Raw genomic sequence first — 24561 nt, 5'->3', positions numbered from 1 at the left:
GGTTTGGTATCTTAAAAGACCAAAAACCAAGTTTTGTCTCCCAGCAAGATCTGCTTTACATCACAAATAGGCTAAGCCAAAAATAGCATCTGTGCAGCAAATCATAGGCAAGAACAAGCGAAGTGAGTTTAATATTTTCCATGCTCGGTTCACACGTCGAGGTCTAGCCATCATCGACTCCACCACACCTGCCACCGAAGTAACTCAAACTCCCACCGCACATCTAATCAAACATTCGGTTAGGCAGCAGACGGCCTGCTCGTTGCGGTTTCTTTTCTATTTTTCCTGAGATGAATGAGCGATATTCGTAATGACAGTTTCTTCTCCGGCCTGCCTTCTTTGTCTTGCGTGCTCTGCTCATTTTATTATCTTCTGTCTGCAATCCTTTTCCCAGGGCCTGAAAACTCATTATTCACATAAATTGATGTGATTACCAGTTCTCAACAATACAACCCAGTGGAGATTTCTTGGATTTCATTTGTTCTTAAATCATACTGTCATGTTCAAATGGAGCCTGAGGAATTAATTTTGACCCTTAATTGTGTCAAGGAACAAAACGTCGGCTAAAAAGTAATAAGCTAGTCTGCATTGTACATCTGTTTGACTATCTAATCTTTGAAGAATATGTTTTGAGGTAGTTCCAGCTGCTGGGTAGCTTGTGTGAACGACATTCTCACTGAATATTAAGTGAACTATAAATACTTTTCTCCTCACCCTCTTTTCTCAAAAGTTTCTTTATGCTGCAGTAGAATGAGATATAATGTTGTTGAATAAATGGGATTTTAGATTAATCATAACTTGAAAATAACCTTAAAGAAAATGTTAAATAACTTCAGGTGGTCGGAGAAGTACAGAATAACATTTCTGTTTCAATCTACAATCAATGTGCACTGTAAAAGGTAAAAATGCAGATGTTATCATATTGAGCTTTTTTTTATATGATCTAACTATTAAAATGACTTTTGTTGGTTTCATTTAACGTTGCATAATTTCATGCAATTCTGGCAGCATTCTGCGGTGTGACACGTATAATTCAAAGTTTTCTACAATAATTATAGACATGCATAATTTATAACTTCATATTAACTGAAAGGCCTATGCAATGCTGACACTGATTAATGCGTTTTGTTCTGGGTCTGTGGAGTTATTAAAAGAAAAAAAAGAGAAAATCATACCAACATGAGCACACCACCTCTACTAAGATGTAACATGTAGCTTATAGGCCTATGACATTTTTTTGTGGGGCTTGAAGTCAAAAGGGACTAAGTGGCATATGCGTTTAAATAAAATAAAATTAGCTTAAGTAGATTAAAAACAAAATTATATCTTAAAACGTTTGTCAATTAAATCAAAGCCATATTAAAATAAATGACATATTTTGACATTTGACAAAAAGGCTTTTTCTTTAGGTCAAACGGAATAGGCTTACCCTGAGAAAACATATCGATATTAGCCTATAGCGTTCTAACGCTTTTTGAAAAAAAATATTGCGTTAGCCTATAGGCTGTCTAGCTATTCGACGTGCAAGACAATTAGCCTAGGCTATATATACCTACTTGATAGTTACACCATTATAGATGATGTAATATCTAAATACAATATCGATGTTGAAAAAAGTCATTTCAGCCTAAATGACGAGACATTTATTTCCAGTCAATAAATATAGCCTAACTGTACAACACAGTGGCATTACAGCAATGACCTATCATCGGTTAGCCTTAATTAACCATCTTATTAATTAACCTTTCTCACAGCATTCAGCGCGACAAAGTCTGTTTACCGAGAGCTCCAAACAACAACCAATCGAGTGATGAGGTGCTCGCGAGAGGGGGATGACACCAAAATCACGTCCACGCAAAGTTTCTCAGCATTTCATCTCGACACTTTCTGCCCATCTGTACGCATGAAGTCTCGTTGAGAGAATCAGACAGATACTGATGCTGTTACAGGGAGTTTCAGCCTCTTCTTCCTCCTCCTCCTCCTCCTCCGTCAGTCGAGTTCGGGCTCTCCGCCGCACTGTCGGTATCAGCGCAGGAGAAAATACAGCTGGACTGGTAAGATTGCTTATATCGTGAATATGTCGTGCTGTAGAGGTTTAGAAATAACATAAACTCAGTTGTATGCATGATGTGTGAACATCTGAGCAGATTTGCGACATGAACAGTTTAAAAGCGTCTGGAATTTTAATCATTCCTTGCATTTCTGTGTTGAGTAGTTATGCAACTGAAAAAAAAAAAAAAAAAAAATAAAAAAAAAAAAAAAAAAAAAAAAAAAAAAAAGTTATGCAACTGATTTTTATCATCTGAATCTTGGCATGTGATATGAAATGTGTGTTTTTTTACTTCCAGATAAAAATAAGCCATTAATTTATCAGAAACGCTAAATGATCCTTGAGGTATTTTAAAGAAACTTCTGCTTATAGAGAAAAAGTCTTTAAAAATGTGTGTCCAACAATCTAGTGAGCAATTTGCTCAAGCAGCTATCTGAGCATAATCTCAATTCAGGAAGCATTATGTGAAATGTTGATATCTGTTGATGGAAATTATAAGTGAAAGGAGGTGAGAGCGTTTTCACCTTTTCCACCAATTTGGAATTTGAGACTTGATAGAATGATCTAGTTGACAGCTGAACGTGATGAGGAAATAGTCAGAGCAAAAAGTAATTCCGGGAACGAATAACCACAACCATACCAGAGATTTCCACAAGTGGGATTTAAAATATAATATTTGGCTTGTGCTTGTCTGGGTGCATTAAAAATATAATCTCAGAAAATAATGAGTGTTTTTTTTTGGTCAAGACTAGACACAGGGATTGTTCGGTTATGCGGCTTGAGAGACAAAAGATTAATGTTAGGATGAGAGGTATGTTATTGCATTGTATATAGATTAAGAATGCTTCCTGCCCTTGTGGAGTGTTTATTATGGTCTCTCTCTCTCTGCAATTTGATCGACAGGTGTTAAAGGATCTCAAGGTAATGGTTATTACACTGTCCTTTCCTCTTAAAATAGACCATTCCTGGAGATATTCTCTTGACCGTATCATGATTCAGACAGACCCTTCAGTCAAGACATGGTGTGGGGCAGCTGTCATCTTGCAATAAGTCACCATAAGATTAGTTTTCCGTGCATTATTCAAGGGTCTGTACTTGACCATCGAGATGTTCTGCTTGTAATCTTCAATGTTATTGCATATTAGCAACACTTCACAAGCATTGAATGAACTGCATTTCGTAGAAGATTACATGCACAAGATGGAAGAATAGTAATGGCAGGACATTATTTTAATCTCTTTTTAAATAAAAATCTGCACAGAAAGAATTAAGAAACAATAACAGATGGTCATAGCAGTTTTAGTTTATGTAGCTTAAAAAGGAATCCTCAACTGGTGGGTTAATATCCATAGAAATAGGGGGGAAACGATGCCCTAAACATACTAAATAAAATGCATCTAACCATGTAATCGTGTTGGGGAAGCAATATAAATAGACATGTCAACTTTAAAAGGGAGAAGAAATTAAGCGGATATCTTTTGCTCTTGACGTTGAAGGCTCACATTTATGTAAATTGATGACGTCAGATAAATTAGGTTTGCGTTATAATAATTGTGAACAAAACTTAAAAAGGTAATCGACAGTGTGGTAGACTATATCACAATGTGGTGTAAGGGTGTGTTCACACTTGGCATGTTTGGTTCGATTAAATCGAATCCTGGTGCGATTGCTCTGTTAGTGCGGTTCATTTGAATAAGTGTGAACGCTGCCAAATAAAACCCTGGTGCGCAACAAACAAGCGGACTGAGACCACTGAGAAGATGGGTCTCGATCCGCTTCCAAACAATCTCTGTTGCGGTTTGAATGAAATATGAACGCAGCGTGGGCCAGACATGTAAATTAACCAAAAACAGGACATGATGTCACAAGATGCGACAGAAATGTACAGAATGCTCAAGCATACCTGTTTTTTCCTGTCATAGTCGCGATGTTGCTCATCACAGTTGTCAGAACCGCTTCTCGCAGACTGATCTTCAGTCCTGCCGCTGTTTTAACTCCTTTACACATTTTATAAGCTCTTCACGAGTTCTCAGCTGGTCAACATACCATCATATGTAGGATACGCACATACAACGAGCGCATTTAGTCCAGCACACAGATTGTTTTGGTAAGTTCAGTTGTGAAATATACTTAATAAAGGCCGACCAATCAGGTTGTGAACATATCCCTATGCCTTTAGGATTGGTATCTTTAGGCAGGTGTTAAAATGCCAATGTGAATGCTAAGCGGACCATGATTACATGTTTTATTTTTTTAAATCCGGAACAAACGAACCAAGTGAACCGAACTATAATTGTGAACACACCCTAAGAGATGATTTTGGGTTGGTTTGGTTCATACTCAATGTTCAATGTAAAATCTGCATCCTGCAGCAAAACAAGTTGAGAACCGGTGCAATGCACAGGGTGTATTTCTATAGATTGTAGACCATTGATTATTCATGTAGGCCTACCTTTCATATCTTTCTGCAGAGGACCAAGAGGATCAAGGTTGGAAAAAAAAAAATGAAAAAAGTCTTTACATGTGCTGTGTTGAGGGATTTCTCAATGGACAGAGATCATACATATGTCTGTCGGATGTGAAGGCACATTAGCTAGTGAGGGGAAGCTTTCCCATCCTAAAAAGGTGCTGATGAAAACATCAAAGGTCAGTGGATGGATGTAATAGATTTTGATGGATTGTCAAACTTCATCAGTCGAATGAACATGAAGTGTCTAAAACAGCTATATTCTTATACGAAACGTGTGTTATGCTTTAGCCGTCCCCTGGTGCATTTTCAACACCCGTTTCACAAGAACCAAGGTGACACCAGGAGATTCACCCTGCAGCGATTACTGGATGGGGTGAAGTTTGAGATGATGGGTGGCCTGAGTTTTTACTACAGCCCGTGGCCTAAAATCTGACATTTTAAAGAAAAGCTTGTATTTACGCTTGCCTTTGGTGAAAGATACACGGCTAAGATGCATCTTAAAATGTAAAGGTTCAGTCAAAAACCAACGTCATGTTGATTAAACCCTTTATCTGTGAATGAATATAGATGCTGCTCTTTTTCATACGTAATGGAATATTTATGTATATATTCACTGTTCAAAAAGTATTTTTTTGAAAGAAGTCTTTATTTCATCAAAAATACAGTTAATACAGTAATATTGAGAAAAATAAATTCACAATATCAAATATTATTTCACAATTTAAAAGAACCGTTTCCCATTTGAATATATTTTCAAATGTTATTTATTCCTGTGATGCAAAGCTGGATTTTTAGGATCTAGTCTTCAGTGTCACATGATCCTTCAGAAATCTGATTTGCTGTTCAAGAAACATTTATTATTATTATTATCAATGTTGAAAAGTTGTGCTGCTTAATATTTTTGTGGAAACAGTGATGTGTCTTTTTTTTCAGGATTCCTGATATAAAGTTCAAAAGAACGGCATTTATTTGAACCCTATTCCCCCCGCCAAAAATAAAAATAAAACTATTTTTACTGTCACTTTTGTTCAATTTAATGTATTCTTCCTTGCTGAATAAGAGTATTAACTTCTATAAAAAAATATTACCAATCCAAAACTTTTGAATGGTAGTGTGTGTGCGTGTATGTATGTACATATATGCATACCGTATAAACATAGATTTTAGGGATCTGTTGAAAGAATAGTGACCAGGTTTAAGGGTGAGTAAATGACAGCATTTTCATTTTTGGGTGAACTGAAACGGCTCCTTTTAAGGTATTTTAATACCTTTTCCCCCACACAGCTTTAATCTTGATTCCCTGCTATTCATGTCCTCCCAAATAATAGACTACGCTAGAGCAGCTGTTCTTCAACCTTGATTTTCCGATAAATTGACTTGTCTCTGTGTAGTTGGCCTGCCCAGATGGATTTAAACCACATTGCCTTGGGCCACTTTGTGGTATATATATTTCAGCAGTATTATACTTCAGTGTGCGTCCTATGTAGTGAATTGCCCTTCCACCATCCTATAGGGAGACACATATTTATGGAAACTCGTGTGTTCCTCAGAACTGATGTGAATCCACTACGGCAGAGAGCCAGGCTTTTCCTCTTCAATCAGAGATGCCGAGGGCTTCTGTGGCCATGAACCCGCATCAATAACACTGTTGTTCAGCTGCCATGTGCCGCATGTCATTGTCCTTTTGCTGAAGGTCGAGAGAGCTCATGTCAAAGAAAGAGAGAGATAATGTCCTGCTATCCAAGGTTGTTGAAATGTGTAATTACCATCTGTGTAAAGAACATAATGAGTGGAAATGTGTTTGTATGGTCAGAATAGCTCCGGGATACAATTCTCAATCAAGATGTGATTCCATCCTTGACAGCTACATTATATCTTTTTTTTTTTTTTTTGATTTCTGAAAAAATTAGAGTTGAAAAAAAAAAAAGATGTCTAGATGTCTCTAGATATAACTATGGTCTCTCCTTGAATGCAAATTTATATTATTATCCGTCAGGTGAACATTGAAAACAAATGGTCAGATGATTTAGAAAAGCACGAGCACAATGTAGCTGTCTTCAAACAGAAAGATCAATGTTTTTATAATATGCCATTTGAGCAAATCAACCTAAATGGTTTACTTACAGTTGTCACCCGTGTCATTCCAAACCTCAGATTTTTTTCTTCTTCTGTGAAACACAAAAGAAGATATTTTCAAAGTCATTTGAAACCACTGACATTGTACGAAAAAAACACAATACAAGTTTAGAACAACATAAGGGTGAGTAAATAAAGACAGAATATTCATTTTTGATTAACTACTCTTCAAAGATAAAATAGGAGAAAGTATTTTATCAGAGAAAAACACACTTGCTGACACACTTCAGCAAGACAATTATTTTAAAGAATAGTTTGATTAGGTTTGATCACTCCCGATGCCATTTGTTGATTCGACAGTTCCATCAATAGTCTGTTTAATCAGAGGTTGTGATTAGCCTGGCATAACTCAAGGTTATTATGAAGCTGTCAATTTCCCAAGTGACTCACAGATGCTAATATGAGTCAAATATCTTTCTAATACAGAGAGCGCAATAAAGTACCAATAAAAAAGTTGCCAGAAAAAACATTATGTTCCACTGAGTTGGTCATGGTATAGTAAAGGTGTTGCTTGTTGTCTGACTTTGCTAGTAGTAGTTGTTATTAGCTTATTAGCTGCCCTTCAAGCAGTCCCGGCGCCAGGACACACCACATGGGGGGGGGGGGGGGGGGGCTTTTATAATTCTCAGGGGGGCTTGCGCTTGAGATCATGTGAAGGGGGATGGGGGTGAACCGGAATGCCGAGGTCTGGCCCACCTCATTGTGTAATTTAGTCTACTTCATTATCACGGGATATGACATGCGAAATTGGAATCGATGTCCATCATTTTGCGAGCTATTGTTGATAAAGAAAAAAGTCACTGTGGCAAGCAGGACGGGGCCGAGAGCCATGGGCGCCACCTGCGCATCACACCGGTCTTGATTCTCACAGAGAAGCACTGAAAGGACCAAAGGAGAAGTGACGACAGTGAAGGACGAGAGAGTACCAGGCCTGGACTATTTATGTTGTGGTTTTATTTTATTTATATGTGGCAGTCGTCCATGAGGGGCTGCCGCTTTAATTATGCTACCAATGTAACAGGGTTTAAAGGCTCAGGGAAGGAGGAGGCGGGATACGGAAAAAGATCAACGTAAACTTTAATATCAACAATATCAAAATAAACAAACAACAAAACGAAAGTAAAGTGGCAGCCCCTCACGGACGACTGCTGCACAAATATAAACAAAACACAACATAAAGTCCAGGCCTGGTCCTCTCTAATCCTACACTGTCGTCACTCCCCCGATGTAGTGCGCAGGTTCCCACGGCTCTCGGCCCTGCCCTGCTTGTAAAAGTCACGTCGCAAAATATTGGATATATTTTAAACCATGAAGGCGAGCCAGCGAATATTACACAAGCATTGTGCAAATTTGCACTAGAGTTATACAGGTGAAGAAGTCTCAAGCCCCAGTCAATTTGGTGAAAGTAAAAACTGACCGATGAGAGCTGAATCTACTTCAACATGTTCTGATAATAGTATATAATGGTCTTACTTTATTTTCTTAATATTTCTCATATGTAGAATATGTGCCCATATGTAGTGAAACAAATTTGAAGAAGTATTTAGTGTTAAACAAGTTGTTTTAAAAATGAGCAGTAAGCTAATCTAATATATTTTATTATCTTCACTGTGCGTCAGTTATACAGTGATGCGCTATGAAATTATTGTAATATTAATTTGATAATAAGAGGTGCCTAATAATAAAGATCATCATGGAGCTGATCTTTGCAGGAAGGTAGATCTCCAGGAACAGGATTGGGCGCCCCTGTACTAGAGCATCTGTCAAACCTCGTCAAGGTTAATGGAAGCAGAAAGCAGTTTGGCAAAATTCACTCTTTTGTTTTCTGACTGAATCTATCTGACCTTGTAGACAGTCAGCAGCTCACAAATAGTGATAAATGTCCTGTTGTGTTTTGGCTTCCTGTGAGAAGAGTTTTACATAAGCTTTAGTTAAAGGGACAGTTCACACAAAAATGAACATTTTGTCTTCATTTTCTCGTGTTGTTGCATGTTGTTTGGCTTTTTTTCTTGGAACACAAAAGGAGATTGCCTTTAAGGGAAAGCGGATGGGGCTATCTAGGCAATATATATATTATTAAAAATATATATCAATATAATAGTATTTCAAATGACTTTTATGTGATAATTCAGGTATTCTTGTTGGCAGTGGTGGTCACCACATTGTATGGACCAGCTTGGACGAATGCTATAATTTTTTTATATAAATCTGCTATTTAAAAAGTCATACCGGTTTGGAAATGACGTGAGGGTGAATAAATAATGACATAATCTTCATATTTGGGTGAATTATTCTGTTAAAGTGTCCTTTTTATTTTTATTATGAACCTCAGCTTGATTTAGATGCCTGCTAAAAATACTAGTTTGCCTTCATTTTTGTCTTTTTGGTGTATTCACTTCTTTTTTTATCTCATATGACAATGAGCATTTGATTTGCACAAGTAGCGAATCTCTGTGAGCAGTTATGAAAGCATGTCGCTCAGACTTGTCTGTGTGATATGAAAATTAGATGATTAATTTAGTTCTGCCTTATATAATTTCACACACTCCCTTAAATTCTTGAGTCATTCTCTCCACACACACAAACCTCCGATGCTGCTGCCTGTGATATATGCCAATATATTTCAGAGAGACAGCATGTCAGCGCTGTGGTAATACGATATTTTGTATCCTGTGAAGGACACATCTATCAAAGATATCACATATCAGAGATATATCATATTCTCATATCTGACCTCTATCTTAGAATGCTTTTAAAAATGCTGGGTTGTTTCAACCCATGTTTAGAGATATCTAACATATAGGGAACAGAATAGACTATTTAGACTGACAACCTAGCAACCACTTAGAACAGTTTAGCAACCACATAGAAATGCCCTGTCAACCTTGCAGAACACTCTAGTAACCACCTGGCAAGCACCCAAAATGTCTAACAGCCACATGGCAACACCCTAGCAACCACTCAGAACACCTGGACCGCCTTGTAAGTAACTAGGGTTGGGAATCGCTTCAATTTTAACGATTACGATTCTTATCGATTCCAATTCCAACGGTAAAAGAAACTTAAGATATTCACATTTATTCTAAGTCTAATTGCAAAACATATAATTGTAGCTGAATACCATGAACAAAAATCAACAGGCTAATAAATAAGACTTACACAAGGAATCTTTGCCTATGGACTCAGTATAGAATCAGGAACTTTTCAATATGAGAGGCGGCCTTCACATTTTTTTGATGTGTGCGCAAGACAGAAAACAGAACGCAAGTCTTCTTGCACTTGAATGGTTTAAAGTATTGTAAATGCACACAAAGGAATCGAAAAGAGGAATTAGATTTTTCATTTTATAACAAGTATCTGTATGACCTTAAGTATTGAATTTCGATTCCCAACCCTACTTGACACCACCTAAAATGTTTACCTGCCACAAAGCCACACCCTAGAAACCACTCAGAACACTCTATTAAACATCTGGCAACCACCCAAAATGTCTACAATGGCCTACTAACCACTTAAGCTGCTTCATAACAATGTCCTAGCAACCACTTATAATGTCTAGCAGCCACATAGCTACACCCTAGCAACCACTCAGAACACTTTGCATAGAAGTGCCCTGGAAACCACCCAAAACATCTAGCAGTCACGTATAAACACCCTAGAAACCACTCAGGCAACGGCCTAGCAACTAGTAAGAACACTTTAGCTACTGCATTGAGAGCCCCCTGGTCTTGTGTTGCCAAAAGCAACACACTCTTTTGCTGCCTTAAGCATTGGTATTTCATTTGTGAAATGCAAATTGTATAGTACTTCTTTAAAAGATTATGTGTGATAAATTATGCTCTTTAGAGCTGTGAAGGATTGAAACTGTGGAGTAGATAATCTCAGCAAGGCATTCCCTGAATCAGCTTCCCTCTCCATGTGAGATGAATGACGTAATAAGCTGGTGTGAAACTCCTGACAGTTGGTTTGGAGGAGCGAGAGGATATTAGCCGCGGCTTAATTACAACACTTATTCAATCCGAGTGAAACTCAGAGTGGCCGGCTCGGGGAATAAATTAGCTAAAGTGACTGCGAGAGTAAAATATTTGATGCGATTGATACCAATCTGTATGCATTACAGAAGTCAAATGAAGTCACTTTATATGCAGTGCTTATTCAAGTATGTGGAGTAATAGAACGAAGGAAGGAAGGAAACAGGAGTTTAACAAATCCGTCTACAATTTCATCTAAAACATTTTTTGAGGAAGCATCCCTAAGGCAAACATATTTAAAGTCATCATGAAATTAAAATGGACACCATCTACTGTTTAGTGCACATTTACTAGTGATGTGGTGAACAATTAACATATGAAAGTTAATACACAGGAAAAAAAAAAGTTGCTTCTGTCTGTCTTACATGTTCTCCTATTTCTTGTCATGGTCAAATAGGAGCATTTTTAATCTTATAGCTAGGACAGTGCAATAGAAAGATGTATTTTCTATGAATGTCACTGTATTATTTGACAGTGTCCAGTTTTTCTCTCATGTTCAATTCAGACTGCTAACTAAAACATAATTTATTTTGCTATGGCACGGTAGATTCAGTAGCATAGCGTGGCCACAAAAATATTTGGTTCTAGTATTTCATTGAATAAGGTTCTCAATGTCCATCCCTTTAGGTTGACTGAGGTTGACATGGTAAACCGGTCAAATACTGTGTAAAAATGTGCTAGTACATTGGCAGCTTTTAAATCGGTGGTTCGTGATATGATTATTTTTATCACTTCATCACATAAAAGCCATTTGAGGCCAAAGAAAAGAGAACTTGGAGATAAAAGGGATAAAGAGAGAATAGTCATGAGAGAGACCTCCATCTGTCAGCTTAACAAACAGGATGACCTGTCAACACCCCGAGGGAGTTTTTGCATAGAGTATTAGTTGAGTTTATGCCATTATTAGAGCAGAACGAATCAGATGTTTTGTTGGACATATGCATAAACTAATTTATGAAATGATAAGGTGAAAATACTTTAGAGAGATTTGCAGTGTTTTCTCTTTAAACAAGATATGTCTGTTCAGATTTCAAGTCCTCAAACATCTGTTGGATTAAGGGGTTTAACCTCTCCCAGAGATTCACTTGAGTTAAATCCTTTCCCATTAAATCTCTCTCAACATATTGCCCATTTTAATGCCAGCTAACAGTCTTTACATGCTCCTTTTCCTCCAGGTCAACCATCTGGCTGTCTGCGAATAAATGCAAGGATCTCAACAATGAGTCGACTTTCTTATGGTGTTTGAAGAGTGGACGCTTCTGTGAACGCCTAGCTGCTTCTCATCCAACTTTGAGACTTATGGAGGCCTCTCCAACCTCAGACAACATCAGCAACACCTCAGCTGTGTTGGGCCAGAGAACATGGGTGGATTCCAACGTGTGCCCTCCCTCTGTGAGTGGCACAACCCTTCTGATCGTGGCCTACAGCACTGTTATAGCGGTGGGTTTGGTGGGCAACACCTGTCTGGTCTTCATCATATCCAGACAAAAAGAGATGAGAAACGTCACCAACATCCTCATCGCCAACCTCTCCTGCTCCGACATCCTCATGTGCGTGGTGTGCCTCCCCGTGACGGTCATCTACACGCTCATGGACCGCTGGATCTTGGGTGAGACGCTGTGCAAGGTCACGCCGTTTGTGCAGTGCATGTCCGTCACGGTCTCCATCTTCTCGTTGGTCCTTATCGCATTAGAGCGGCATCAACTCATCATCCACCCCACCGGCTGGACGCCCGCCGCAGGCCATTCGTACCTGGCCGTGGCCGTCACCTGGATGGTGGCCTGCTTCATTTCCCTACCCTTCCTGTCCTTTAATATCCTAACTAACGCCCCGTTCCAGAACCTCAGCCTGCCGTTCAACCCATTCAGCGACCACGTCATTTGCATGGAGCTCTGGCCGTCCGAACGCAACCGTTTGGCGTACACCACCTCGCTTCTGCTTTTCCAGTACTGTCTGCCCCTGCTTCTCATTTTAGTCTGTTACTTGCGCATATTCCTGCGTCTGCGCAGACGGAAGGAGATGGTGGAGCAGGCCACCGAGGCCAGGCAGAGAAAAGCACGGGGCGCTCAACGCATCAATGCCATGTTGGTCTTAATCGTAGTCGCTTTTGCTCTCTGCTGGCTCCCACTCAATGTTTTCAACACCATCTTTGACTGGTACCACCAGGTGCTTCCTTCTTGCCAGCATGACGTCATCTTCTCCGCCTGCCACCTGATGGCCATGGCGTCTACCTGTGTGAACCCGGTGGTGTACGGCTTCCTCAACACCAACTTCCAGAAGGAGCTGAAGGCGACGCTCCAGCGCTGCCATTGCGGCTGGGGCGTTCCGGAGACCTACGAGAGCTTCCCGCTTTCGACGGTGGCCACCGATGTCACCAAGGTTTCGTCCATGCAGCAGGGCTCTCTGGGCAGATCGGAACAGTGCGCTCACTGCTAAAGAGACTGCCGGAACGGAGAAGAGAACAAGGGGAGGGGTTGAGGATGAGCTGGCACTGTTTCCATGGAGACGTGGAATTGCTATGTGGGTTTCTGCATCAGTTCATACCCAAGAGATCTAAAAACAACCTCTACCAACTGTTGCCGTGTTTTCCGGGGTCCAGGTCTGCATGTTCCTACGAGGAACACAGCGTGATGTTTTGTTAAAGACAGCTAGGGTAGCCTGGGCGTCATTCCTTTCCCCAAGTGTGACTTGTACGGGATAAATGTTCCATCAAGAATGTGACTATTCCTCTGATGACGCTTTCAAGCTGTTGTGTTATGAGAGGAAGGACTGATTTATGAGACTGGATTGGTTTAGCGCTCATTGCGCGCCAGACGTTTCACATCAAACAGGAAGTTGTTGTTAAAATGAAATTACTTTTCATGTTCGATTCTTTTAGTTCTTTGTTACAATCTCTGTAGCAGTGAGTTGGTGCCCTCACCAAAGTATTTATTCTGTTCATGTCAGGTTTTGTGGTTGTTGTTTAATGAATTGGAACTATTACTATTTATTGTGTTGCTTTGGTGAGATCGCTTACGCTGCATTTGACCTTTGAATTGTGCCTCTGTAATGTTGGGAAAAATATTAAACGTTTGAGCATCGGTGTTAACAACACACCCATCTTCTGCTACAATAGATACATGACTGTGCCAATGCCAGTTTGGTATTACACATTTTATTGATGATCGAAGTCAAAGCAAAGTTAAGTTTCTACAAGTGTTTGGTGTTGACGTTCTTGTTGCCTTATGAATACTAGTTCTGAAAGCGTAAATAAATGAGGAAACATGACATCCATGTACTTCTCTTCTGTCACTTGCTGTTTCTCTTGTTAATCTTCCCTCTCTTGTGTGGCGGCAATTATTATTGAACGCTCATTCTCCTGCTCATTACTGAAGATGAAATAATTTGCATATACAGCAGGAGTGTCTGTATTACCGATGCATGAACCACTAAGTGCATGTTTACAGAAAGAAATCTTTTATGCAGGTAACATTCCACCTGAGGCATCTTCCTTTTGATGCCCGTCAAGGTAGTCGAGTCAAATTCGCCTCTTTAGAAACAGATTGCCATCTGAGAGGCAATTTTCCTGGCTTGTATAATGGCAATAACATAACAGCACTTTCATCACAGATATAAATGTTTTATAGCATTCCTGTGGTGATGGAAAAATATGGGGAATATTAGAATGTATGATTTTCATTTTACAGATGCTGTAGTGACATTGCATTCAAGGTATAGCTTATATATATATATATTTTATTTTTTATTATTATAAATTTTTTGGGGGTGAAATGTAACCTTGACATGTTCTTGAAAGGTTTCATGTGATTTAACACACAAAATATATATATATATTTTTTAAACATAGTCATTAACAGTAAAATATATAAATGTCTTTTTCATTCAAATTTTCATTGGTCAAAAGGACATCTTACATTTTGTCATAGAGTTCAATTTATGCTAGATCATGCCGCTCTTCAATGCGCTGTCCGTGACATGACAGCCCAGGTGATAAAATCACAGCCATTCTTGCGTGAACGGTGTCCAGGTCAAGGAGTCCTGTTTAGAGGTGTTACTAATCTCAGGCCACTTGATCTGCTGTCTCACGTGTCCCATTTCTTTTTTCACTGCTGCCGCAGTTTTTAGAGGAGATGAAACGTGTGGCACAGAGATAAAAGCTTTTTGGCTAACCTTGTTTTCTCATTCTTGATAAGATGCACTTATTTTAAATTGCCATTGATTTCCAGCAGGTCACTAATAATATCTGAAAGTGAAGTGTTTGAAGACAATCCATTGGTTCGTGTAGGATGTGTAGGCCAACGCCTCTGGGGACGCACCAGCAAAATAGAGCTTAAAGAAAACGGATAATCATCATTTGTCCTGAGGGATTGTCACTTGCATCTCCTATCTGTTTTATAATTCTCACCAGTTTATTAGCTTGCCGTGGGTTATCTGCAATACTCGAATCGAAAATGAGCCCCACTTTTGTTCATTTATTTATACGTCATATAAGTAAGCCCAGCAGCTTTGATGCGAACTGCTTGATATGACAGAATCTCCCCTATAGTCTTTCTGCAATCAGATTTACTTGCTAATGCAGCACATTTTGATAGTCTTTGATGTTTGATGGCAATGCCCCAGCTATATAGCACATTTTCATGTTTATTGGATAAATTATTAAGCTAGAAATACAAATTTTAACATGGAAATCCAATGTACTTTAAAAAAAATCATATTTTCAACGTTAAGTTAACGTTAATTTATCCATTTAGTATTGTATTAACTACACCAGTTCCTCAATTACATCATCTTTCAGGAAATGACATACTTTTGGTGGGAAAACAAAGGCTTGAGCATCAGTAATGGATATGGATTTCATGAATTCTGTGATGTTTTGAGGTATTGGATGTTATTTTTCACGTTTTATCCTGTTGGATATCACAAAAATGTATGTTATTAAAAAAAAAAGATAATACAAATCCTTGTGAGCATTGGCTAACTGGATAAAGGGCCATTTACACCGAGAAAGATAACTAAATTGGTAACTATATTAGTGTCCACACCAACTCATGATATTGTTCTGTTTATTATAAGCGTGCTGCTTGTATTATTATAATTATAATATTATTATAAGTGTCTTCTGCCACTTTAAATGCTAAAGCAGGATGGATTCTGAATCTGATTGGCTGGCAGATTTCACCAAAAGTTCTGAAAGTGATTCCAATTTCGTTCTTCTGTGTCGTTATCATTATAGAAGTGGTGTGGACTCTATTCTTTTACATTAAAAATGATTTTTAAAATATATTTAACGTAGCCTAGATATTATTATGGTTGAACGGGCCTTAACTTTTTTTTCCAATTCTGTCATTCTATTGTGTAAGATACCAGTGACCAGAGCCTATTTCTGAAAGTACCCTACCCTAATACTGTTTTATAGAAATACTTCCTTAAAAATACAACAGGAATGAATGTTAATGCTTTGAAAGTACTGCAGAAAAAAAATGACCCACTTATGTTATGAGTTATAATGAGTCATTGTTAGAATAACACACTTTTTGCTCTGGTTCTGTTTATAGCTACATTTCCACATAGACTATCATTTTATAGTAGATAAAGTAAAATAGCCTATATGTGTATGATTCTAGTTGTTGTTATTTGTTTTGTTCGTAAATCCAATGTCACATATATTTCCCAAAAACTGCCTTTTATATTATTTCTTTTTTTTTTTACATAATGGCTGGATATTTTAGGCCTATGTGTCTCTTTTTATGTTCCTTTGCTCGTTACTTTTCATTAGGACTCAAAGTAAATTTCTTTTCATCTGGACCATCAAGGCAGACCACAAAAATATCAGAAAATAAAATGTGTTCTACTTCGATGCTGTCACATGAATTTCGACTGTTATGCATCTTCAGCCCTCCAAATCCTTTGATTTTATATCTGGCTCCATAAAAATACCTTAAATTAAGGCATTTACTTACAACTTTATGTGCGAAGTAGGCCGATTACATCGTAGCCTATGTTTATGGCCCGTAAGTGACAGATGCATTGTGGGGTTTAAGATTTTCTGCGTCATGAACGTCGTTACGTTCCACTGTTGTTTGACAGCTGTAATAAAGCCTGACAGAGATGTTTAAAAATGAGCGACAAACAATCCCAGAGGACTGTTTTAGATGCCGTGCTGTGAGCGGGGGTGTATTTTTAAACCCAAATGAAGTCATCTCGGGTGAGCCGATTGCGCTCCCCCTGCTGTCTTTTCTCACAGCCAGCCGTTTAACATCTGCAAACTTTTACATTATTCATAGTTTTTTTTCCCTCAGAAATAAAGAAATAAGAGATCAGAAGCAAACCAGAATCTTAATGGGGTGCATTTTCCTCAGTCTTGTCTTCGCCATTCCTCCAGAAGGCAGCCGGAGTGCAGACATGATGCGATGCCACTCGCTCTCAGCGTGAAGGATTCGCTCTGGCCGCCAAACAGGCCGGCGGGGATGAGCGGGAAAATTAGACGACTAGATATTTAACACTTCTGTTTAAGATAGACGTCACTGTTCTGCGTTCCTTAAAGGGATAGTTCACCCAAAAATGATTTTTTTTTCATCGTTTATTTACCCTCATACGGAAGCCCTAAGAGTCCACCTGATTATTATTATTCTTCTTTCTTGTTTTCTCGTGATCACGACATAACAAAAGTTGTTTTCTCATTATCACTAGCCTACTTAATTTTCTCGTGATCTCGACATAAACATTTTCTCTAAGTTACACAAATAAAATGTTTTAACGTACATTGATTGAACAGTGATTATTAATTAGCCCATTAGCCTAATTTATTTATTGTAGACTTTATTATTAAGTGAAGTAAACTTTTTGCTGAAAATATCCACTATAGACCTAACTAGTGCGCAGTGTGTTTTAGAATTAAACAATCATTGTAAAAAAAAAATACTTGTAACACTTTTGTAGAGACTTTTGTAGAAAACTTTTGTTTTGTCGAGATCACAAGTAAACAAGATAGAAAAAAACAAATATATGGCCTTTTAGGGCTTCCATACCCTCAAATATTCCAACCCTGTATGAGTTTCTTTCTTCTGTTGAACACAACAAAAATATATTTTAAAGAATGTTGGTAATCATTAGCCTAATCAGTAGCCATTGACTGTCTGGTTACCAACATTGTCATGAACTGGCTTTTAAAAATATATATATTGTTGTCTGAGGTCAACTTATGACATTCATTAGTCAAAACATGTTAACTACATCAGTTAAAATTAACTATGAAAAATATTTCCAAAGCATTTATTAATCTCAGTTAATGTTAATCTCAACATTTACTAATACCTGATTAAAATCAAAGTTGTATCTGTTAACATTAGGTAATGAACCTGAACTAACAATGAACAGTTGTATTAATTTATGTCAACAAAGATGAATAAATACTGTAACAATTGTGTTGCTCATTGTTAGTTAATATAAGTTAATGCATTAACTAACTTAACTAATGAATCTTATTTTAAAGTGTTTCCAATAATGTATATATATATATATATTTTATTTGTATACATAAAGGCCTTAACATGAGAAACATTGAAAACAATGACAATCACTAATAATATAATAATAATAAACATCCAAGTGCATTACAGCTCATTTGATTTCGGTCTGAAAATACATTTATTTAATACATCACAAATCCAATGCAAAAAACAAAAATAATGTAATATCTCTAAAAATATATCTTAATGCAGAATATTATTCTTTAATTTTTGGAGTGAAATGATCCAGATGTTTCTTTCCATGTTGTACCTCCTAATAATGCATCCACTCTTAACGGTTTCTTTAAGCAAAATACATGCATGATATAAAACAGATATAAAATCTCTTTTGATTTTGGGGTCAAATATTACATCTGATCCTGGACTGGTCTTGCCCAGATATGCAAATTTATCTTTTTTTCCCAGGTTGTTCCACCTTTATCAAAAACGATTACAGTAATGCATCAAAGTCAAAGTTTCTGGGTTTATTATCTTTATTAGTAATTGCCTTTAAAGAGCAAGTGTGTATTGCCTTCAATTAGAATCAATAAACTCATTCTCATTCCATGATTCTGCTGGTACATTTGCAGCATAAATGACAATGTCTTTCTTCAGCAGACATCAGTGCACAGTGCAGTTTCCAGCTTTGTTTTGGCGCCATCTGAAGGTGCATTTCGCTATTACAAGCCCTTCAACACCCCAGCAAGAGTTTCTCACAGATGAAAGAACTTCGGCCATCATTGCATTATAATAATAACACATAGCAAACGTGTTTGTGCTATATTAGAGCCGTGTGAAGCTGAAAAATTATGTCTTTAAACATCCGTAAATATGTATTTTTATTCTGCGAATCCTATACTACATTTCTTCAAGTGCATCCTCTTCATTCATTGCTACTGTCTTCGTTGTCGTCCTCAACAGCGCCGTCTGCTCGTGCCTCGGGCTTGGGGTAATTCAGGATGTGTCTGTTGGCCTGGATGAGGTACTGCTGCTGTTTGAAATACACTTTCAGCACTCCCTTGATCACCACGAAGGCAATGCCACCCTGGAAGAGGAAAACTGGGTTAGGCTTTGCACTGGCTGATGTAATTCCAGGTTGTATGGGTGGTGGACTCTCACCAGGATGGTGCGCTGCAGGTTTGACGTGACCCTGCGGAACAGGAGACGACCCACCAGGCTGGCGATGGAGGGGAAGATGAGGGCTCCACACAGGGTGCGAGACACAGAGAGATGGTCTCCTCCGTATCCGCCTTCTGCTGGGGCGCGGGGCAGAGCTCGACCCATCCCTGTGCAAACAAATGATATTTTGTGCTGCAAAAATGGTTTACGGTATGATTATGACAGTAAATCATCCATTCTAAGATGCTTTAAAAGAACAGTTCACACAAAAATGAGCTATACACTAAATATTTATACATGGGTTTAGAATGAGAGGGTGAGTCAATGTCAAAATGTAAATTTTTGGATGAATCAGCTTTGAATTAGCTTTTATTTTAAAAAAAACATTTAGATTTAGCTTTTTTTCATTTCAGTTTGAGTCTTTTTGGTACTTTAACGACTTAATATAAATATAAAAATAAAAGTGAATTAGTTGAAGTACTAAATATAAAAATAAAATAAACTGAAATAAAATAAAGCTAAATATAGTTGATTTTTAAAATAAAAATGGTGAAAGCAATTAAAAAGTGACAAACTTAAACTAAAATGAAAATGAAAACTGACAACTTTCATTTTCATTTTTGTCATTATATGTTTAAAAATAATAATATTTAGCTTTAATTTATTTTTATTTCAGTTCAAATTTTTGTACTTCGCTGAAACTGAAAATCTAAAAATAAAAGGGAATTTGTTGAAGTACTAAAATTACTAAAACTAAAAGTTTAAAAAATAAATAAATCTTAACAAAAGCAAATAAAAAGTGACAAACAAACTAAAATGAAAATGACACACTTTTCATAAAAATAAACGCTTTGTTTATATTGTTTTAATTTCAACAAATTAACTGAAAACATCATAAATAAATTAAAGATTAATCTAATTGTTTTTTAATAATGACTAGCAAATAAAAAAAAGATTAAAACTTAAAATAAAATTAAAGGCTTTAATTTTAGCTTAGGTTTTAGTCATTTATGTTTAAAAATATATATATTTAGCTTTTTTATTTCTGTTTTAATGTTAGTAACATTAGTACTTCAACAAATTAACTGAAAATATAAAAATTAATTAAAGCAAAATATAATCGTTTTTCTTAATAATAACAAAATGACTAAAACAAACTTAAAGGATAATTCCGGTATTTAACACCTTGAGTCTATATTGTAGTTTGTTTTGGATGAACAAGAGTGGTGGACAACATTTTTTTGACAATGGTTCCTCTCTCGAGTTTTTGACTATAATACAATTGGCCATGGACCCATTTAACATTGGAGTCAATGGGCATGTCCGAAAATGTCATTAAAACAGCCAATAATGTTCGTTTACAAAACTGTTAAACTCACCGAGTGGTTAGTGGTGTTCGTTGATGATTATAAACAATATATCGGCGCAATATATGATTCCAATCCGTTTATTTTGCAATAGTGGAACTATTTTTTCAGACACTTCACAACTGTGTAACTTCCGCTCAATATTTGAATCTGAAGCGTTAGCACACTCCCGACCACTTGATGGCGATAACCGATGTTTATGTCTCGCGGGACACTCACGGTCACAGTCGAGTTAAACTTCATATTACAAGTAACAATTAATGAAGGTTTTGTTTGTTTATTTCGCTTACTCTCCCGGAGCACAGTTGCTCTGCTCGCTAGCCTTATGAGAAACGGAAGCGAGTAAAAAGACTAACGTTACATCGACCAAATGTAAACAGCCCCCTTTCCGTTTCCGGTAGCGCATTTATATTAACGAGCACTCAGTCCTTCAACAGAATTCAATGGGATTTTACAAAATGACGAATAAAACACGACAGAAACTGTATTTCGCAACACTTTTTGTTTCTGGAACATCAACTAACATCACTAATCACTCGGTGAGTTGCACAGTTTTGAAAACTAATGTTAAAGGTTGTTTTAATGACATTTTCGGACATGCCCATTGACTCCAATGTTAAATGGGTCCATGGCCAATTATTTTATAGTCAAAAACTCGAGAGAGGCACCATAGTCAAAAAAAATTTTGTCCACCACTCTTGTTCATCCAAAACAAACTACAATATAGACTCAAGGTGTTAAATACCGGAATTATCCTTTAAATCTAAATGAAAACTGAAAACATAAAAATAAAAACTTTCATTCTAAATTTAGTTGAAGCTTAAGTAATTTTGTTATTTTTATTAGTGTTGTAAGTTATATTTAGCTTTAATTTCAAATAACGAAAAAATTTGTTGATAGTTTTAGTTTAAGTATAAAGAACAACAATGAACTCCAGCCCAGTTTAACCCTGTCTTCCACATACCAGGAACAAGCCCGCTGAAGACCTGAAGCTTGGAAGAGTGTCGCTGCCAGAGCCGCACCACGTAATCCTCCCAGCGGATCATTTTCCCCAGTACCAGCATGACGGGAATGGTGGGTAAACCCATGAGCAGGAAGAGAGGATCTGCACGCTCCATCACATCCAGACCCTTCTTATGCCCCACCACCTAAAAACCGAGAAGAAAAAGTGTTCAAAAGAGCCAAGGAGAGCCGAGCTCCTTTCTTCCTCCCGTCTTCAACGCACCTGCATAACCGTGACGGCACCGTAGGTCACGGCCGACCAGTAAACAGTGCCCACCACGACTCCAGCCGCCGCGAACGGACTGGCCCTGGACAGAGCTCGATCCACCTGCTGGAGGAAGTACACCAGAGGCCCTGGAAGAGAGACAAAACCACACATTCAACACTTCCCTATTCAATGAGCACAGTAACAGCCACACAGAATATTAGTCATTAGTACGCCCACACAGCATCTGTGCACTTTTGCCACATTTTCTGAGCTAATTTGTCAAAAATGAAATACATGATGATGTACGCAAGTGAAAATGAGTGCAAATGCAGAGGACATATTCCGAGTGTGGGTTACTATACTTGGCCTTCATGTTGTGTCACTTTTAAGAGTAATTATTAATATTTTGAACATTTATGTTGACCGTTTTTATTTTTATTTCAGCTGGCTTTATATGCTTTTACCATTTAAAAAAAACAATTTATTCAGTTAAAAAAAAAATGTATTGCAATTTTAGTATTTCAACTTACACTTATTTTATTTCAGTATTTCAATTTTCGTTTACATTTTTTCAAGTTTTTTATATTGAATTTATCTAAGCTTTATTTCAGTTGACAATTTTTGTTGTTGATAGTTTAGCTTCTTTAATTTATTTTTATTTGGGTTTCAGTAATTTTTGTATTTCAACTTCCAATTTATTTCATTTCAGTATTTAAATTTCCGTTTTTTAAGTTTAAATTTCCCACTTAATATTTATATATTTTAATTTATCTCAGCTTTATTTCAGTTAACAACATATTTTTAATAGTTTAGTTTTAAAACTTATGTTTATTTGGATTTTTGTATTACAAAAATGTATTACACTTATTTTATTTCAGTATTTCAATTTTTCATCTAATATTTATAATTTATTTCAGCTTTAATTCAGTTAACAATTTTTTTAATAGCGTAGCTTTTATTTGTTTTTATTTAAATTTTAGTTTTAGTCTTCAACTAACACTTATTTCAGTTAACAATGATGATTCATTTACATTTTTTTTAAGTTTATGTTTTTCATCTAATATTTTAATTTTAATTTACATTCTATCAGTTATTTATCAGTTTTTTATTGTTTAGTTTTAGTTAATAACAACACTGGTGCAAAACTAATCGTGAGAAAATTATCCAGAATATTTTTATAAACGGGCAGTGATCTGGTGCAATAAGGATATGCATTAAATATGTAATAGTCCATGACAAGAGTCACAAGACATGCAACGAAAGAGGAAAACGGTATCAGTAAGCCTCCCTTCAAAAAGGTGAAATGCAAATACTTACCCATTTTGGGGAAAACTATATGATATTCAGTGCCACATTGCGGGCAGCTGACGGCTCCACCACTGTTTCCCTTCTGTTTTTCGTCAAGCCAACGCTGTAAGCAAGACTGATGGATCCACTTAGTGCAGCCCTTACAGCGGCACGGACTGACCCATTCTGCAGCACGATCCTCCTTCTCCGTGGCAAAACAAACCCAGCAGTGCCTGTCGTTGGGCGACATGTTAGTGAGCACATAACTAAGAGTACTACTAAACGGTGATTCACAACAAATGGGGAAACTCACTTCTCTGGAGGTTCATCTACACAGGCCATCTTTTGTCAGGTTTGATCCACGGTCTCCAGCTCCAACATGAGTGAGCCAGAGCAGGCTCAGTGTACAACACCTGCTAACAGAGATCATTATACTTAAATACAAGAATATTTGCTATATTGCATTTTTTTTATTCAATAATATTTGGAGCTAAACACATAATATGATATTATATTAGGGTGGCCAGGTCAGCATTATTTATATTACAGAAATGACTAAATATTTCAATAAAAGGTATTTTTTAAATGTAGTATAGGATATGGTATGATACATGGCATGATAGTTATATTATATTTATTCTTCTAATGTCTGTCTTTGTATGTAAGATGCGCTATAAATGTTTTGCAATTACATTATCATTATTAATTTTGTGTTAATCAGGCCTTGATCACGTTTGAATGTCAGGGCAGTGGACATTGCGCAAATTTAAATGCATAATTCAAAACAATTTTCATTTGGAATGACTCACTGTAAATAAACCAAACAGCCCCATACCACAACATTTACGTTTTTACAGCAATAAACATACCACACCTGGTCATTTAGTCAACATTGTTAAGTGAATTGATATGTAGATCCTCACCTGAAGATGTTTTGTAGATTAATCTTTTCTGATAGTCGTTTAGTTTGGATCTCTGGCTGATTTGACACTTTCAATTTCTCGGAGGACAGAATAACAACCTCATGAAGAACAATTTCCGGATAAGCTACTTCCGGTTGTCAAAATAAATGTCCCGAACGTGCTATATAAGTTACTGTCTATGTATAATATCCGTTTCATGTTTAACCGCGTATGTATTTATAGTCTTACTTATTGTAAGAGAATGCTTAAATAAAAACAAAAAGTGAATTAAATGTGTTGGATAATTGTTCAAAATGCAATAAGCTAATTCAATATTTATTATGTTTTTTAAAATATCTTCCTCTCTGCTACTGCAGTCGTGTCCTCCCCCTTTTGCCCATTAAATAAAAACAAGAAATTAAATACCATGTATTTCCATTTACATATGAGCATAACATATAAATACATTTATAAAATAATA

At 36.9% G+C, this 24561-nt stretch overlaps 2 protein-coding genes across 3 annotated transcripts; one reads left to right on the top strand and one right to left on the bottom strand.

The window, feature by feature from the left end:
• The first annotated feature begins 1619 nt into the window (after positions 1 to 1619).
• On the top strand, positions 1620 to 14126 carry npy8ar (neuropeptide Y receptor Y8a). The gene is made up of 2 exons (XM_079600310.1): positions 1620 to 2054; positions 11863 to 14126. Exon 2 carries the CDS (start codon positions 11987 to 11989, stop codon positions 13121 to 13123), a length of 1137 nt encoding a protein of 378 aa, XP_079456436.1. The 5' UTR covers positions 1620 to 2054; positions 11863 to 11986; the 3' UTR covers positions 13124 to 14126.
• A 4071-nt stretch (positions 14127 to 18197) lies between these two features.
• marchf5l (membrane-associated ring finger (C3HC4) 5, like) lies at positions 18198 to 24260 on the bottom strand. 2 transcript variants are annotated; one of them, XM_079600336.1, is made up of 7 exons: positions 24102 to 24260; positions 23492 to 23591; positions 23209 to 23411; positions 21907 to 22037; positions 21646 to 21829; positions 19315 to 19481; positions 18198 to 19240 (listed from the first exon to the last, which is right to left on the bottom strand). In XM_079600336.1, exons 2-7 carry the CDS (start codon positions 23518 to 23520, stop codon positions 19079 to 19081), a joined length of 876 nt encoding a protein of 291 aa, XP_079456462.1. In that variant the 5' UTR covers positions 23521 to 23591; positions 24102 to 24260; the 3' UTR covers positions 18198 to 19078. The 2 variants fall into 2 exon arrangements, with proteins under 2 accessions (XP_079456462.1, XP_079456463.1); XM_079600337.1 differs by having other exon boundaries at positions 23492 to 23594; positions 24102 to 24219.
• Between the last annotated feature and the right edge of the window lie 301 nt (positions 24261 to 24561).

Source organism: Phoxinus phoxinus, assembly GCF_949152265.1.
Source record: "Phoxinus phoxinus genome assembly, chromosome: 23".
NCBI classification, from domain to species: domain Eukaryota; kingdom Metazoa; phylum Chordata; class Actinopteri; order Cypriniformes; family Leuciscidae; genus Phoxinus; species Phoxinus phoxinus.
Note: the sequence above shows the minus strand (reverse complement) of the source record. Positions and strands in the feature narration are given on the sequence as shown.